The sequence below is a fragment of the Stegostoma tigrinum genome, chromosome 8, assembly GCF_030684315.1.
Source record: "Stegostoma tigrinum isolate sSteTig4 chromosome 8, sSteTig4.hap1, whole genome shotgun sequence".
Taxonomy (NCBI): Eukaryota; Metazoa; Chordata; class Chondrichthyes; order Orectolobiformes; family Stegostomatidae; genus Stegostoma; species Stegostoma tigrinum.
This window is the reverse complement of record NC_081361.1, coordinates 85,691,840-85,709,983: the sequence shown is the minus strand read 5'-3', so window position 1 is coordinate 85,709,983 and position 18,144 is coordinate 85,691,840. Positions and strand designations below refer to the sequence as shown.

Here is an 18,144-nt window from a genome sequence, read left to right as displayed (position 1 = left end):
GACTCGAAGGGGAATTTGTAGGTGCTAGTGCATCAGTTGCCCATGTTCTTCCATGAGGTAGAAGTTGCAGGTTTGGAAGATGCTGTTGAAAGAGCCTTGATGTGTTACTGCAGAGTATCTTTCGGATGATTGGCGCAGCTGTTTCAATTATGTAGGGAGTGAATTTTGAAGGCGTTGAGCCTTTCAATCAGGTCGCTTCATTCCACATCTTGTTGAGCTTTCTTAACTGGAGCAGCCTTCATCCAGGCAAATCGACAGCATTAAATAACACTGCTGATTGTGCCTTATTGATGGCAAACAGGCACTGGGGTGACAGGAGCTGTGCTACTCATTACAGAATTCCTAGACTCAGTCCTGATCATGGAGTCACAACATTAACATTTCTAGTCAAGTTCAGTAATGACCACCAGGATGTTGTTAGTAGGATGAATCAGTGACTGTAATGCCATTGAACATCAAAGGGTGGTGGTTAGATTCTGTTGGGTTGGAGATAGCCACTGGCTGGCACGGTGTGCCATGAATGTTACTTATGACTTTTCAGCACAAGCCTGGATGTTGCCCACGTTTTTCCAAATATGGGTACGACCACTTCAGCATCTGAGAAGTCACAAATGGTACTTAACAATGTGTAATTATCAGCGAACATCCCCATTTCTGACCTTATGATCGAGGAAGGATCATTGACCAAGCAACTGAAGACGGTTGGGCCTAGAACACTATTCTGAGGACCCCCTGAAGTGCGGTCTTGAGGTCAGGATTATTGATCTCCAACAACAATGACCATCTTTCTCTGTGCTTGGTGTGATTCCAGCCGACATAGCTTTCCTCCTGATTCCTGTTGGCTCCAGAAAACTCTCAAAGATTGCAATGTGAGGTTCAATGTGATAAGCTTCAAATAGAAGCGCAAACTAATTATTTTACTTTGAGGCTGCTTGATTCTTTCACTTATATCTGCAATGGAAATTTATTATCCTTTTCCAGGAATTGCTGGCTTATAACTTATTATCCCAAATCAATGATAGACACTCTGACTGTACCAAGAAAGTAGGAATATTAGATTTTGGAGCAGGATTAGGTCATTCAGCCCTTTGAGCCTGCTTCACCACTCAATAAGATCGTGGCTAATCTTGTTGAGGTTTCCAACTCTGAGGTTATTCTTGTTTCATATCTTTACATCTTCCGCACTGATCTTTTAAAGGAAGTGTGGGTTACCTTTTAACTGTAATTCCCAGTTTATATTAATTACATTCAGGTCAGAGTTATTACCTGTGTCCCAATCAGGATTCTTCATTTATCCAACTTCTAATACTTTAATCTCCTAAAACTAGAAGTTACATTTTAAAACTGCTGAATTATGAGCTAGACTTTTAAAACAATATTTGTTACATATTGCTGAGAAGCCTCTTTTAATGTACTTGATATGGAGATAAAAGACTGGCTCTAATTCATCAAGAATTAAATGTAAAAGTCTGCATTTGTTTTTGTTACAGATTGCTGTGCTTAGGGAACGAAATGCACAGTCGTTACCAACTATTATGGAGAGTTCTGAGACCCAAAAATCAAGTGACCAGTTGCTACAATTGAGCAAGGATCTAGAAGAGGCTCAGGAATGTATTCTTCATCTTGAGTCAGAAGTTAAGAATCAGAGGGAGGTGATAAATGCTGCAGAAGAAAGCCTCATCATTAAGGTAGGACCTTTATTTTGAGACAATTGACTGGAGCAAATTGTCATTCAAGAACAATTTAATATTATATTCAGAATATAAAACATTTCCTCAAAATTCTAGCAGTAAAGACGGAGAAGTCAAAATTTTGATCACTGATTAAAATTTTGATGGGATTTTGGAGACCTTTAAAAGTGATAGGAGAGGAAAAAGGAAATTGAACATCTTTGTTCAGAATGAGTGTAAGGATACAGTGATTACAGTTTAAATTTGGAAGTGAAGCAACTTCTGGAAACAATAATTTGGGACAGAATTAGTAGCCACAAGGTCAAATGTGGATTAATTAAGAAGATCAACATGTAATCCTTTAGGGCAAATCATGTTGAACTAACTTACTGAAGTTTTTTGAAGAGGTAACAGAAGGTTGACAAGGGTAATGCAGTTGGAATGGATTTCTAAAAGGTGTTTGGTGCAGAACAATCCTGGGGGCAGAGTTACATATCAAGAAGTAAAATGAGCAGTAGCAATATGGATATACGTGTGTCAAGAAACAAATAGTGGTCTATTAAATTTTTTTGGCTGGAGGAAAGGCTTGTGCTGGAGATTCCCAGGATTTGATAATGCAAACCTTGCAAAGGACAGTTTCAAAGTCTGCAGATGAAACAAAACTTAGAGGCATTGTAAACTGTGAAAAGAAGAATGTAGAACTTCCAAAGGATATTGATAAGTTGGTGGAACGGGTAGATAAGTGGCTCGGTGGTTAGCACTGCTGCCTCACAGCCCCAGGGACGTGGGTTCAGATCCAGCCTTGGGTGATAGTCTGTGTGGATCTTGCATATTCTCTCCATGTCTGCATGATGTTCCAGTTTTCTCCCAAAAGTTCAAAGATGGTTAGGTGGATTGCTGTGTACTGCCTGTTCCGGCAGGTCCAATTGAAGCATTCAAGACAGCGTTCAATGATTATTTGAATACAAGCTACGTGTAGGATTATGAAAAAAATGCAGGAGAATGGTCCCATGTCAAAATGGTCATACAGCCAGCTGATGCAGACAAGATGGGTTAAATGACTTCCTTCTGCACCATTTGCAATTCTGAGATTTTTTTATTTGCTAAACTTCTAGCATGAACTGTTGTCGTACAAACCGAATGATAATTGGTATTACACAGTGATGACATTTTATTTTTCATGTTTAAATACTATAGGAATCTGAAATAGCAAGACTACAAGTCAAAATTTCTGGATTTGAAAGAGCAATGGGTAAACAGCAGCTGCATCCTCCCACATTAGAGACTCAGAATGAATCCAATAATAGAAAAGACTACACATCACAACTGAAGAGCTTTTACCCTTTGACCAGAAACATGAACAGACCTTTCAGTGCTCATGATATGTATGGCACAGATATTGGTTCAGCATTACAGTCCCTGAATTACTCTAACAGGATTCGTGAAAAACTTGAGCAGTCTTTTATTGAGCAGAATATCAGCTTAGATGATACAGTGGATGCTTCTTGTGCAGGGAAGCCAGAGAGCACAACTTTATTCAGTCAGTCTGCCAATGCAGAAGCTGAAGAAGATTTAGAGCTCACTAATCTGACTAGTAATAACAACATGGACACTCTAAGTGGAATGTTGAATCATCTAATTGCCATGGAACAAAGTAGTGCCAAACTGTGCTCTCCAATTAACAAGTCACCAGGCTTGTCTAGTGAACAGATTAAATCAAAAACGGAGGAATATTCAACAGAAAAGCACAGAATTCCAGATCAGGTAGGTGTTGTGTTTGTTAAGTAGCCAATTTGTTTGCTCATTCATTTTATTTAATTATTTAATATTCTAAGCTGCTGCACCTTGTAAGCATCTGTGCTTTTTCTTATTCATTTATGATATGTTAGCATCTCTAGCTAGACCAGCATTTATTGCTCACAGCCACTGCCCAGAGAGTATTTAAGAGTCAGCTACATTGCTGTGGATCTAGACTCACAGCCAGCCCGGATAATGACAGCAGATTTCCTTCCTTGAGAGACATTAATGAGCCAGATGAGTTTTATAACAATTGACAGTGGTTACATGGACACCATTAGGCTAGCTTTCTAATTCCAGATTTTTATTTAATTTAAATGTCATCAGTTGCCATGGTGGGCTTAAAATCCATGTCCTTAGAACATTGTATTGAAATTTTATTACATAATTAATTTTGTCAACCTGTGTGATTGTTTTCCAACATATTGTCTGTGTAATTGCTGTTTTTACTGAATATCTGCACCATTTACAGCAATTTCACTTCCCCTGAACCATTGCAGTTAATTAGCACACACAGACTTCTATTCAATTTGTTCAGTTTTATCTGTGGAAAAGATATCCAATGAATTCCATCTCCTGTTCAATGTAATCCTATAATTTTCTACTTTTTAAGTGTTTATCCAATTCCTTTTTGAAAGCTACTGTTTAATTTATGTACATTTCCACTTTAGGTAGTGCAGGTCCAGATCATAATTTGCCATGTACGAAAATAAAATGATTCTAATTTCCACCCAAACAAAGTGTGGAGCTGGATGAACACAGCAGGCCAACCAGCATCTTGGGAGCAGATGCTGCTTGGCCTGCTGTGTTCATCCAGCTCCACACTTTGTGATCTCGGATTGTCCAGCATCTGCAGTTCCCAATATCACTAATTTCCAGGCTGGATCCCTGGCCCTGAACACCTCATTTTCACCATGGACGTCCAGTCCCTATACACCTGTATTCCTCATGCAGAAGGCCTTGAGGCCCTCCGCTTCTTCCTGACCCGCAGGACCGACCAATTCCCCACCACTGACACCCTCATCCGCCTAGCCGAACTCGTCCTCACCCTCAACAACATCTCTTTCGATTCCTCCCACTTCCTACAGACAAAGGGGGTGGGCATGGGTATCCGCGTGGGCCCAAGCTATGCCTACCTCTTTGTAGGTTACGTGGAACAGTCCCTCTTCCGCACCCACACAGGCCCCAAACCCCACCTCTTCCTCCGTTACATTGATGACTGTATCAGTGCCGCCTCTTGCTCCCCAGAGGAGCTCGAACAGTTCATCCACTTTACCAACACCTTCCACCCCAACCTCAAGTTCACCTGGGCCATCTCCAATACGTCCCTCACCTTCCTGGACCTCTCAGTCTCCGTCTCAGGTAACCAGCTAGAAACTGATGTCCATTTCGAGCCCACTGACTCCCACAGCTACCTAGAATACACCTCGTCCCACCCGCCCTCCTGCAAAGATTCCAACCCCTATTCCCAATTCCTCTGCCTCCGCCGCATCTGCTCCCAGGATGAGGCATTCCACTCCTGCACATCCCAGATGCCCATGTTCTTCAAGGACTGCAACTTTCCCCCCGCAGTGGTCGAGAACGCCCTTGACCGCGTCTCCCGCATTTCTCGCAACACATCCCTCACACCCCGCCCCCGCCACAACCGCCCCCAGAGGATCCCCCTTGTTCTCACGTACCATCCCACCAACCTCCGGATACAACATATCATCCTCCGACACTTCCGCCATCTACAATCCAACCCCACCACCCAAGCTATTTTTCCATCCCCACCCTTGTCTGCTTTCCGGAGAGACCACTCTCTCCGTGACTCCCTTGTCCGCTCCACACTCCCCTCCAACCCCACCACACCCGGCACCTTCCCCTGCAACTGCAGGAAGTGCTACACTTGCCCCCACACCTCCTCCCTCACCCCTATCCCAGGCCCAAAGATGACCTTCCATATCAAGCAGATGTTCACCTGCACATCTGCCAATGTGGTATATTGTATCTATTGTACCCGGTGTGGCTCCTCTACATTGGGGAAACCAAGCGGAGGCTTGGGTACCACTTTGCAGAACGTCTCCACTCGGTTCGCAACAAACAACTGCACCTCCCAGTCACGAACCATTTCAACTCCCCCTCCCATTCCTCAGACGACATGTCCGTCATAGGCCTCCTGCAGTGCCACAATGATGCCCCCCAAAGGTTGCAGGAACAGCCACTCATATTCCGCTTGGGAACCCTGCAGCCCAATGGTATCAATGTGGACTTCACCAGCTTCAAAATTTCCCCTTCCCCCACTGCATCACAAAACCAGCCCAGCTCGTCCCCTCCCCCAACTGCATCCCAAAACCAGCCCAGCCTGTCTCTGCTTTCCTAACCTGTTCTTCCTCTTACCCATCCCTTCCTCCCACCTCAAGCCGCATCTCCATTTCCTACCTACCACCTCATCCCGCCTCCTTAACCTGTCCGTCTTCCCTGGACTGACCTATCCCCTCCCTACCTCCTCACCTACACTCTCCTCTACCTATCTTGTTTTCTCTTCATCTTCGGTCTGCCTCCCCCTCTCTCCCTATTTATTCCAGTTCTCTCTCCCCATCCCCCTCTCTGATGAAGGGTCTAGGCCCGAAACGTCAGCTTTTGTGCTCCTGAGATGCTGCGTTCATCCAGCTCCACACTTTGTTATCTTGGATTCTCCAGCATCTGCAGTTCCCATTGTCACTTTCCACTTATCCTCATTTTTTTTTCCGGTTACTAATTCTTCTTTCAGTTGAAACAGACTAGCTGGGGTAGAAACCATCAAAACCATTTAAAATTTTGACTTTGTCTGTTAAGTCATAGAACATTACAGCACAGTACATGCTCTTCGGCCCTCGATGTTGTGCCGACCTGTCATACCAATCTGAAGCCCATCTAACCCACACTATTCCATGTACGTCCATATGCTTGTCCAATAACGCCTTAAATGTCAAAATCTTCAAACTTTTGTGCTCCATTTCCTTTGAAGTTAAAATTTTATTTGCATTCTCTATCATGCATTGAACTTTCTTTGCTAGTTTTTGCAATTTATGGCCAAGGACACCCAAATTCCTCTATCTCTCAGTTTTCCTCCATTTAAATAATATTCAGATCCTCTATTCTTCCTTCCAAAGAGTGTAAGTTCACAACTTCCCACATTATATTCTCCGCTCCACCTTTTTGCCCACTCATTTCACCTGTCTACACATTCCTTTGTGCTTGTTTGTGTTGTACTCACTGCTTGCCTTTTTACCCATTTCTCTTAACGTTCTCAGATCTGAGGAGAACAATTCCATTTTCTCTAGTCTTTCCACTAGTTCCTCGTTCCTGACACCATTCTAGCAATGTTCCTTTGTGCTTTCTATAAGGCGTTTCTTAAAATGTGGTGCCTAGAATTGGACACAATACTGCAGTTGAGGCCTAATAGTGATTTTTAAATTTTTGCATAATTAAGGAACGTAAGAACAAGAGTGGACACTTAGATCCTCAATCCTGCTCCATCACCATTGAATAAGATCACTGGTTGGAATTTTACTGCATATATACACCTTTGCTACATCTCTTAATAAGTTTAATAATTTTCCATGAAACTCTGATTTAAATGAACAATTATGTAACATTGGTTACTATTTATGGAAATTTCCCACTCTTTATGTTTAGAAGCGCTTCCTAGTTTCAATCCTGAAAAGTCTCTCTCAAACATTCAGACAATTCCCTTTAGTCCTAGACAGTCCAAACATCATTATCCAGTTTTTAACCTACCTGTTCCTCCTAAAATCAACTTGTCAAATAAATTGCCCATTAACACTACATTCCAGAAAATACAATCCTAGTTTGTGTGATCTCCTCATAATTTAAATAATTGATGCCTTCCTTTCTTATTATACTTTTCCTCTCGATTTATAACCAGACAGCCCATTAGATTTTGTTTTAAACAGACCTGCATTTGTAACTAAATATCTGAAGTCCCTCAGCCTTTCTGTTTTTGCACTGCCTTTAAAGTTGCCCCATTTAAATTGTGGAAGACGATGTGTTTCATTTGAAAATGTGTCACTTCACACTTTTGCATTAACCTTCTACTGTGGCTGCCATTTCACTAATCTTTCTATGCCCTCGTGCTTGATTTCAATTGTTTAATAGGTTGCTATGAATCTTTTGATTTAAAATGAACAATTATGTCGCATTAGTTTTCATCTTTGTTATCTTTGAAGTTGTGTCACCTTTATACATGTCAAGATCATTAATATTATAAAGAGCCGTGGTTTCAATAATGATCATGGAGGACATGGGTAAATAAACGTTTCCAGTCTGATGAACTGTGCAACACTATTTTGTTTTCTGTTTCTTAGCTCATTCATTTTCTAAGATACCACTTGACAATCAGTCTCAAGGATTTCAGTCTTACTAATAAGTCTATCTTATGCTACCTCATTAAACATCTTCATCAATCCACTCAATTGTTTAATTATAAAATCTCATTTTTTTCAGGGTTAATTTTAACAAATTCATGCTGGCTGTCATTTATTAACTCTTGTTCTTCCAAGTGATAATTTTGCCATGGATTGTATGTTCTCTGGAAGTTTTCTTACTGTTGACGGGCTTGTAGTCAGTTGCTCAAATATATTTTATAAATATTAAGTTGTTCTTGCTACCTATGCATGGATATCATTTCTACTCATCATCCTAATAGTAGTAGAACTTAGTGAATTGAAAGAAGTCTCTTCTGAGTTATCCTGTACAGTATTTCATCAAGTACATTGTTGAGTGATATTCCATATTATTCACTCAGTTATTTATCATTTCAACTAGTTGAAGGTCATTGTAATTAGCAGATGAGCCATTGTACCAAATAGTGCTCATTGTATTTTGGACAAATCTTAATTGGTAACAGATTTTTGCTCTGAGTCACAAGGTACTTGGTTTCATGTTACATTCCAGAATGTGTGCTCAAAAATCAAGGCTGACCATCCAGTGCAGTACTATGAGAGTGCTGTATTATCAGGGATGCCACTTTTCAGTGAGACATCTCCCCTCTCAAGTGGGCATAAAAGTTTCCATGGTACTGTTTAAAGAAGAATAGATACGTTATCCCAGTTGTTCTAGTCATTATTTATTCTTAAGCCAACATTACAAAATTAGATAATCTGACCATTGCCATATTACTGTTTGTAGAAGCTTGCTGTTTGCACGTTTCCTGCATTATAGCCATGATAACACTTTGAAAGCACTTTTATTTGCACTTGAAAAGAAGCCCTTGTATTTTATAACATTTGGCATGACCACTAGATGTCTCAAAGCACTTTATAGGCAATGAACAGTTTCTGAACTGTATTCGCTATTGTAATATATAGCGCTATATGAATGCATGTCTTTTTTTTGTCAGCAAATTCTGTATTGTAATAGTTGATTCTCATGTTTGCATGTTCCACAGAAGTTGCTAGAATGTATTGCTGCCAAGTTTTGTGGGATTTAGGATGTTTTTTTTTGGCTGGCTCTCGTCACCTACAGGCTGTATTGTGTTGTGTGTGGATTGAGAGTGGATTCTGAGAGCCCTGTCTGTGACTGATGCCATTTGACATATGTTGTCAATTTGCATATAGAGTCATAGAGCTGTACAGCATGGAAACAGACCATAAATCCTAATTTAATTTAGTCCCATTTGTCAGTATTTATCCCATATTCTTCCAGACTCTCCTATTCTTGTTCTTGTTTGTGGGATGTATATTGCCTGTACCTAGTTCCCTTGAGAAGGTGGTGGTGAGTTGCCATCTTTAACCATTGCAGCCTACCTTTTGTGGGTTGACCCACAATGCCAGTAGGGAGGGTATTCCAAGATTTTGACCAGTGATAGTGAAGGAACGGTGATATATTTCCAAGTCAGGAGGGTGAGTCGCTTGGACAGGGAGCTTGAAGGTGATGGTGTTCCCATGTATCTGCTGCCCTTGTCCTTCTCAATAAAAATGGTTGTGGGTTTAGAAGGTGCTGTCCTGAGGTTTGTCGGTGAGTTTCTGCAGTTCATCTTGTAAATAGTACACACTACTGCTCTGGAGTATTGATGGTGAAGGAAATGGATACTAGTGGATGTAGTGCTCATCAAGTGGACTGCTTTATGCTGGATAGTGTCAAGCTTCTTGAGTGTTGTTGGGGCTGCATTCATTCGAAACAATTGTACCAGCCACCACCACTTCCTCTGGCAACTCAATCCATGCATGTACCACCATGTGCATTAAAAATTTGCCCCCTAGGTCCCTTTTAGATCTTTCTCCTCTCACCTTAAACCTATGCCTAGTTTTAGACTTCCCTAACCTAGGGAAAGATCTTGACTATTCACCCCATCCAACCCTCTCATGGATTTATAACCCTGTATAAGGTCACCCCTCAGCCTCAGATGCTCCAGGGACGAATGGCCCAGCCTATTCACCCTTTCCCTATAATTCAAACCTTCCAATTCTGGCAACATCCTTGTAAATCTTTTCTGAACCTCTTCAAGTTTCACAACATCCTTCCTGTGGCAGAGAGACCAGCATTGAAAGCAGTATTACATATGTGCCCTAACCAATGCCCTGTACAGCTGCAACATGATCTCCCAATTCCTATAATCAATGCACTGACCTATAAAGGCAAGCATACCAAATGACATCAGTGGTGGGCAAGTTATTGGAGGGGCTCCTGAGGGACTGGATTTACATGTATTTGGAAAGGCAAGGACTAATTAGAAATTGGCCTCCAGTCTATAAAGCAACCCTCCACCACCACCCTCTTTCTCCTACATTTGAGCCAGCTCTGTATCGAAATGGTTAGTTCTCCCTGTATTCCATGTGATCTAACTTGATAACCAATCTACCATGCAGAACTTTGTCGAACACCTTACTGAAGTCCGTATAGATCACATCCGCCAGTTAGCCTTCCTTAATCCTCTTTGTTACTTCTTCAAAAAACTCAACTAAGTCAGCAAAACATCGATTTCCCACACACAAAACTGTGTTGACTATCCCTTATCAGTCTTTGCCTTTCTAAATATATATAAATCTTGTCCCTCACAATCCCCTCCAACAACTTGCTCACTACTGATGTCAGGCATACTGGTCTGTGGTTCCCTGGCTTTTCTTTACCACCTGTCTTAAACAGTGGCACCGTGTTAGCCAACCTCCAGGCTTCCTGCACCTCACCTATGGCTATTGATTAAAAAATATCTTGGCAAGGGGCCCAGCAATCGCTTCCCACAGAGCTCTAGGATACACCTGATCAGGTCCTGGGGATTTATCCACCTTTATGCCTTTTAAGACATCCAGACCACCACCTCTGTAATGTGGACGTTTTTCAAGATGTTGCTGTTTATTTTCCCAAGTTCTCTAGCTTCCATATCCTTCACTATGTTTTAGATGGCTGATCAAATATCCTTGGTGTTTTGTGAGATATCTGCAATAATGATGATGCCTTCCCTTTTATGCTATACCTCATAAGTATAGATTCTAAGGTAACATCTTCCTTTAAATTGCTGAAAGGTTTTTGTTTTCTGAGTTTGGTGGCTGAGATGGCTGCTTGCACATTGAAACTGTTGTCAAAATATGGTTTTTATTGCAGGCTATCTGATGTTCTATATTAGGTTTTATTACTGTACTCATATTTTATAAATTCATATTTGGAAATGGTTCCTCATTTTGCACTAGTTGAACAACTCTGGTTTATGTTTCAGATCTATATTAATGTGTTACTAACACTAATAAATTCAAAACAGCACAGTGACTATAGATGAAACATGACGGACATTTGCTGGAATAAGAAATCCATATCAAAGTGTATTTTTATAATGACCTCCGAGAGATTCTCAGTGAATACTTAACGTAGTATTTTCCCTTTACAGATTGACTTGCCGCTTCTAGGAGTGTGTGGTTTTCTTATTGAGATACCTAGGTTGTTTAAATTATCTTTTATAAATTTGTTGTCCAACTGTAGCAGTATCCTTACTGCTATTTATATTGCTGTACCTGCTAGAAACTATTTTTCACTTCCGTTTACAGTAGTTAACTAATTTCTGTTTTTTAACAGGATGGTGCCCACCGTAAACTTGCAGATGCCGATTTAAATGTGCAAAGTCATGCATCTGTACCATTGAAATAATCCCAGAAATGCCATTTGCGTCATCTTCAGTAGTGGTAGGTAATAATAGTGTTTCTTCAGATTGTACTTTTGTAATTGTTTACTGGCCAGTTTTTTGTTAGACTAAGCACACTTGTTGAGACATTTGCCAGCGTTTACCGGCAGTTGAGAAACAAGGCAGCAGAGCAACTGATGTTATCTGGAGAGAGGCCCAACAACAACGCCGCATCAGGAGGTATTTTGGAAGTCAGGAAAGACGCAGACACCTACCAATACTCAGTGTGGGTCCAATTAATAGTATTGACTGGCCTATTCATAGTCATTTTGCATGCCCATGCTACATTTTACAAGAACCTGCAATAGGGTTAAGGTTACATCTCCTCTGCATGGAGACATGGGTAGTACTTCAAAATAGTATCATAACAGCTTCCAAGGAGGAGATGGGGAATGCTGGGAATTTCTTGATAGGCCACAAAATGGCAATGAATGTCAGCATGGCATCAGTACAACCTCCAGGGGGTTACCTCTTCAATTTCTGGGACCTGCCTGCAGTTTCTTCCTCATCCTTTGAGATCATGCCATTGGGGAGGCCATTCCTTCACCTTGCAGCCTCAGCAGCATCCACACCCATTGGTAGTGTTACCAAGCTGCCAGCCTCTGATTGTGCCAACAATTTAGAGAGGCAGGGCACTGCCATCGATGTGAAGTTGCAGCCTATTAATTGATCTAAAAATCTGCCCTCCTCTCTCAGTTCATCCATAGGACCTGCATGTGATCTCGACATCAGGACCCATGATTAAACATTAAAATTCCATAACCATGCAGCCCCCTATTCCTAGTCTTTGGCTGGGTTTGTATGAGTTATCAACAGGTGTACTCTTGCATCTAAGTAAGGAATGATCAGTGACAGTTAAGACTTTTCCTGGATTCTAAGACCAGCTGTTTAAAGTTAGCTTAAAAAAAAGTCATACGTCTTTTTTCCAGTTGACTTCATACTGGTAAATTGAAAGAAGCAAAACAATGATCAGACAGAATCAAAAACAAATGGCTGTAAAAATTCAGCAGGTCTGGAAACATCTGTGGAGGGAAAACAGAGTTAACATTTCAGGTCCAGTGACCTCCTTCAGATCTGATTTTAGCTAGGAAACATTGGTATATATGTTGAAGATGTGCAGGAGAAGGAGAAAGAAATAAATGAGATGATGGAGGACAGAGAGAAAGAGAACAGCAAACAAAGGTCAGCCTGGGAGCATCAATAGCTGCTCATGGGGACTATTAGTGGCTGACAAGGGGTTGTTTGTGGTAGCAGCCCTTGAGATGACATGGCCTGGTGTGTGCAGGTTAGGGTAAGGATACGGTAGAAAGTGTTCAAGTCCTAAAATTATTGAACTCAGTATTGAGCCCAAAGCCTGGAGGTTCCCCACGCAGAAAACGAGATGCTGTTCTTCCAGCTTGCACTGACTACTGCAGCAAACCTGAGAGAGATATGTTGGCCAGAGACCAACATCTGAAGTGGCAGACAACCGAAAGCTCAGGGTCATTTTTGCAGACAGAACATAGGTGTTCTGCGAAGCGGTCACCCAGTCTGCGTTTTGGCTTCCCACTGCAGACCGATCATATGTGAAGCAAATACAGTAGACTAGATTGAGTTAAGTACAAATAAATTGCTGCTTCACCCTGGAAGCTATATGTGGGGCCTTGGATAGTGAGGAGGAAACAAACAGGCAGGTGTTGCACCTTCTGTGATTGCATTGGAAGGTATCCTGAGAGTATGGAAAGGTGTTAGGAATTGAGGTGAAGTGGATCAAGGTTTAGATTAGATTCCCTACAGTGTAGAAACAGGCCCTTCGGCCCAACAAGTCACACCGCTCCTTGGAGCATCACACCCAGACCCATCCCCATCCCCCTATAACCTGTACATCTTTGGACTGTGGGAGGAAACCAGAGCACCTGGAGGAAACCCTCGCAGACACGGGGAGAATGTGCAAACTCCGTACAGACAGTTGCCTGAGGCTGGAATTGAACCCAGGTCCCTGGCACTGTGAGGCTGCAGTGCTAACCACTGAGCCACCTTGCTGCCCAAGGCGTCCTGGAGGGGATGGTCCCTGCAGAGAATTGACAAGAAAGGGCAAGGAAATATACGTCAGGTGGTGCCACCCTGCTGGAGGTGGTAGAAATGGTGGCCAATGATCCTTTGGATGTGGGTGCAGGTGGGGTTGTAAGTGAGGTGCAGTGAACTCCTATTGGTGTTGTGGGAGGGAAGAGAATGGGTGAGGGCCAAAATGAAAGAGATAGGTCAGAATAACTGATCCCTTGTTTTGGAGAATTGTCGGTTTTGGAAAAGGTAGACATTTCAGAGGCCTTAAGGTCTTAATTTTATTCTCTTGTGCCCTCACCTCAATAGATTTTGGGTACGACATGATATTGAACTTTTCTTCCATTGCCTCCACTTCCATGCCTATTTCTTTGGAAAGTCTTCTCCCTATCCCACAGATGCTTTCACCTTCCTCCAGCACTTACTCCACCTAGAGCCCCTCCCCCGTTCTTTTACCTGTATTCAACCTATTCACCGAGGATTGTTGACATGACGTTGATCGTCTCAATTTCTCTGCTCCTCACTTACCCATTCAAACCAATCTCTCTCTGAGCTGACTGCACTCTATGCTCTTAGATCCCAGCCTGACTTTATCATCAAGCCTGTCAACAAGCGTGTTGCTGTTGTTGTCTGACGTACTGACCTCCACATTGTTGCAGCTGAGCTCTCAGACATCTCCTCCTATCTCCCCTAGACCATTAACCCCATGATTGTACACCAGGCTATTATGATAACAATGGCACTTATCTCATTTCATTGGTCATTCAGCCCCAACCCCATTGCCTTCAAGCTCTTAGTTCCCCAACACCACACAGCCTGCTTCTACCTCCTTCCCAAATTCCACAAACAGGACTGCCTGGGCAGATCCATTATTTCTGTGTACTCCTGCCCCACAGAACTCATCTCTTCCTATATCAAATCAATTTTTTTCTCCCTTGATCAGTCCCATCCCACTGGCATCTGTGATTCTTCTGACGCGTTAAGTCAGTTTCAGAATTTCTAGTTGGCGGGCTGCAGCCACCTTCTGTTTTCACCATGGACGCGTAACTGCTTTACGCTTCCATTCCTCATCAGGATGGTCTCAGCTCTCTGTTTCTTCCTGGAAAGAAGGCCTGAACAGTCCTCATCTTCCACCAGCCTCCTCCGCCTGGTTGAGCTTGTTCTCATGATGAACAACTTCTCTTATAACTTATCTCACTTCTTTCAGAATAAAGTTGTGACCATGGGTACCTGCATGTACCCAGTTACACCTGACTATTCGTGGGCTAAGAGGAACATTCCTTGTTTCAGTTCTGCTTGGTGCCTGCACCCACGACTCTTCCTCTAATACATCGATGACTTCATTGATGCTGCTTCCCCCTCATCTGAAATCGGAGAAGTTTATCAATTTTGCTTCCAATTTTCACCCTGCCCTCACCTTCATCTGGTCTACCTCTGACTCCCCTCTTTCCTTCTTCAACATCTCTGTTTCCATTTCCGGGGATGGGCTGGCCACCAATATCCGTGATAACTCCTTCAGTTACTTGAACTGTGCAAACTCACACCCTGCTTCCTGTAACTCTTATTTTGTTCTCCCAGTTTCTCTGTCACATCTGATTCGATGATGGCCCCTTCTATAGGGAAGCCTCTGAAATGGCCACATTCTTCCTCAACTGAGGATTACCCACTGCCATTGTTGACAGGCTCCTCAGTCATATCTGACACACCACCCACACTTTGGCCCTCACGTTCTCTCTTCTCTCCCACAACGGCGATAGGGTCACTGGTCCTCATTTACTGCTCCACCAACATCCACATCCAAAAAGACCATTCGCCACCATGTCTGCCACCTCCAGCAGGATGTCACCACCAGATAGTTATTCCCTTCCCCTCCTTTGTCAGCCTTCTGCGGGGACCATTCCGTCTAGGATACATTAGTCCACTCCTCCTCCTGAATACATATCTTCAGGTTCAAGGAAAAATCTGTTAAATTTCTGTTTTATTTTTCAAAAAACCTCAAAGTAATTGACCTCAGATAATCAGCCTGTGGAAACCACCTTCACCAAGCAGGAAAGCATGTTCCAAGAAAGGGTTAGGAGATTACTAGTCAAATGGCTTTTTTGCAGAGAATATTGTCATGTCCTGTCCCTGAAACATCTAAGTAATAAATTTAAATGAGCTTCAGTAGGACATAGGTGAATTTATGGAGCTGTGGCACAGATCAGCCTTGATTTCAACAGATTTCACGATAGTTTTGAAGAGTTTAAATAGCCTTCTGTTGTTTCTATGTTCTAATTCATGATCAAAACAGCTTTTTTTGTAAACTTGGCATACTGTAGTTACACCCTCATGACAGCTTCTAGCTCTACAAATCTTTCAGATCTGTCTATCACTTTCCATCTTCTAAAACTTCACTAGTTTCATTAGATCAACTGTAATCCAGCTAAGTGGCATATCAGGTTCAGAGTGCTGAAGGGCCATCACATTCTTCTAAACCTATTTTAATTACAACTCCGTTTATATTCCTAATTCTTCACCTAACTTTCATTTGGAAGGAAGCTTGTGTTTCCTTCTCTGGTAGTGTTTGGGATTTTATAGTATGTTAGGGGTCTTGTATATTTCAGAGCACGTATTTTAGTTTTGATTGTAATAAACCATTTTCATTTGATGGTGAAGCATGGTGTTACTTCTCAGATGTTGATGAAAGGAATACACCAAGCAGCTATTTAAAGAATATGGGTGTGGTAAAAACTTATCTGTGGTTGGTGCCACTTCATGCTGGGTGAAGCATTCACCATGACATTCAGTTGTCTGTGTTCCTGTTGTGATACAGCTGGAGACCAGATCAGTAGAATTTGTAAGTTCAATTTGTTCACTCCCATTCAGGATTTCTGATTGGTGTAGCAAGATGTACTTACTATCAACTGTGAAGTAACTATGTTTTTTCCATCTTTTCCCAACTTCCCTCCTCCTCAAATTAGATGTGCTCAATATTCCTATTGAATACATTTCAGAAAAGACTACTGGATGCCTTAATGACTTGTATGACCAGTTCACGAAATTTTATGAAGTCCAAAACAGTTTAGAATCCTCAAAGGTTCAAGAACATTTAATTAATTTATTTTGTGGATCATTTGCATGTAAGCTGTCACTTTTTACTTTATCTTCAATTTGTTGTAAATTAGCTGACCTTTCTGAGTAAGAACAGTCATGTGACTAACATCAACTAAAGGATTAAGATAAAGTTTGGAAGAGTGATCAGTAAGCTTGCTGTCCACTAATATTAGTATGAAGTGTGCAAATGTGGTGATAAAGCAGTAATATGATCTTTATTCCAAAAGAAGCTTCAAAAATAAAAGTTGCCTAATTTCATATTGTAATGCCAGTAATTGATCTAAATGGGTGTGAAAATTTTCATTTTTTAAAATGTTAATAAAAATTTTGTTTTTAGAGAAATAAAACAAATGTATTTCATTGAAATATTTTTTCTATGTAAAATAAATGTTCCTTTCTGTATTGCTATGTTTATTTTCATCTTTTTAAAAAAATACTAGGCTGGTCTAGACTGCTGTGTTGTTTGTAAATGTTTGAGCTCCAGCTAAACTTAGGGGAGTAACACAGTCGGAGGGTTTGAGTCACGTTCTTAAACAGCTGTAATCCTTGGAGTGGAGCAGTGCTGTTTGTGTGGAAATTCCAGAGCTTTGGCCCAATGACAATGTGAAATGGTGATACATGTCCAAATCTGGATGTTGATTGGCCTGGAAGGGAAATTCCAGGTATTGTTTTGAATCATCTGCTGACCTTGCCCTTCCAGGTGATACAGGCCACAGCTTTGGAAGATGTTGTCACAGAAGCCTTAATGAGTTATTGCAGTGCATCATGTAGATGGTACAAGTTTCTGGCACCATGTGCCAATGATGGAGGGAATCACTGTTTAAGATGGTGGATGGAATGCCAAACAAGTGGGCTGCTTTGTATTGGACTGTATCAAGCTTCCTGAGTATTGCTGAAATTGCATTCCTCCAGGCAAGTGGAGTGTATTCCATCACATTCCTGACTTGTGCCTTGGAGATGGTCAACAGGTTTTCGGGGTTTTGGATCAGAATTATTTTCTGCCGAATTCCAAGCCCCTGACACATTCACTTCCTGGTCACTGGTGACCCCCACAATATGATAGTGGAGGATTCATCACTGGTAACGATCATTGTCATGTGGGGCAGTGGTGATATTAAAACAAAGAAGTGAAATGAGAAATGGAGCAAGGAGTATCATCCTTTGAATTTTTGCTCAACTTCAAGATCTCTCAATTTCAGACACTCAATTAGTTGTCTCTGAGAGTTAGAGAATATAGGGCAGTCAGTATGGTCTCCAGTTCGACCTTTATGTCAGTAATTCAAGGGGAGCAAGCTACATATCAGGATCTTTCTGCCTCACTTAAGGGGGAAACAAATAATTCCTCATTTTGTTGTCAGCTTCCCTGCTTAGAAAGCCAGGCAGCAGCTT

The 18,144-nt window shown here is 41.7% G+C and overlaps 1 protein-coding gene across 4 annotated transcripts in view; it reads left to right on the top strand.

Annotated features, from left to right (window-relative positions):
- Window positions 1–17,042, top strand: part of ccdc18 (coiled-coil domain containing 18) — a 162,514-nt gene extending 145,472 nt beyond the window's left edge. For all 4 annotated transcript variants that reach the window (XM_048539893.2, XM_048539892.2, XM_059648073.1 and 1 more), the window contains 4 exons: window positions 1,491–1,688; window positions 2,868–3,434; window positions 11,517–11,623; window positions 16,623–17,042. In XM_048539893.2, the coding sequence (XP_048395850.2) occupies window positions 1,491–1,688; window positions 2,868–3,434; window positions 11,517–11,588 (837 nt within the window). In that variant the 3' untranslated portion in view covers window positions 11,589–11,623; window positions 16,623–17,042. The remainder of the gene's footprint in view (window positions 1–1,490; window positions 1,689–2,867; window positions 3,435–11,516; window positions 11,624–16,622) is intronic.
- Window positions 17,043–18,144: the final 1,102 nt, after the last annotated feature.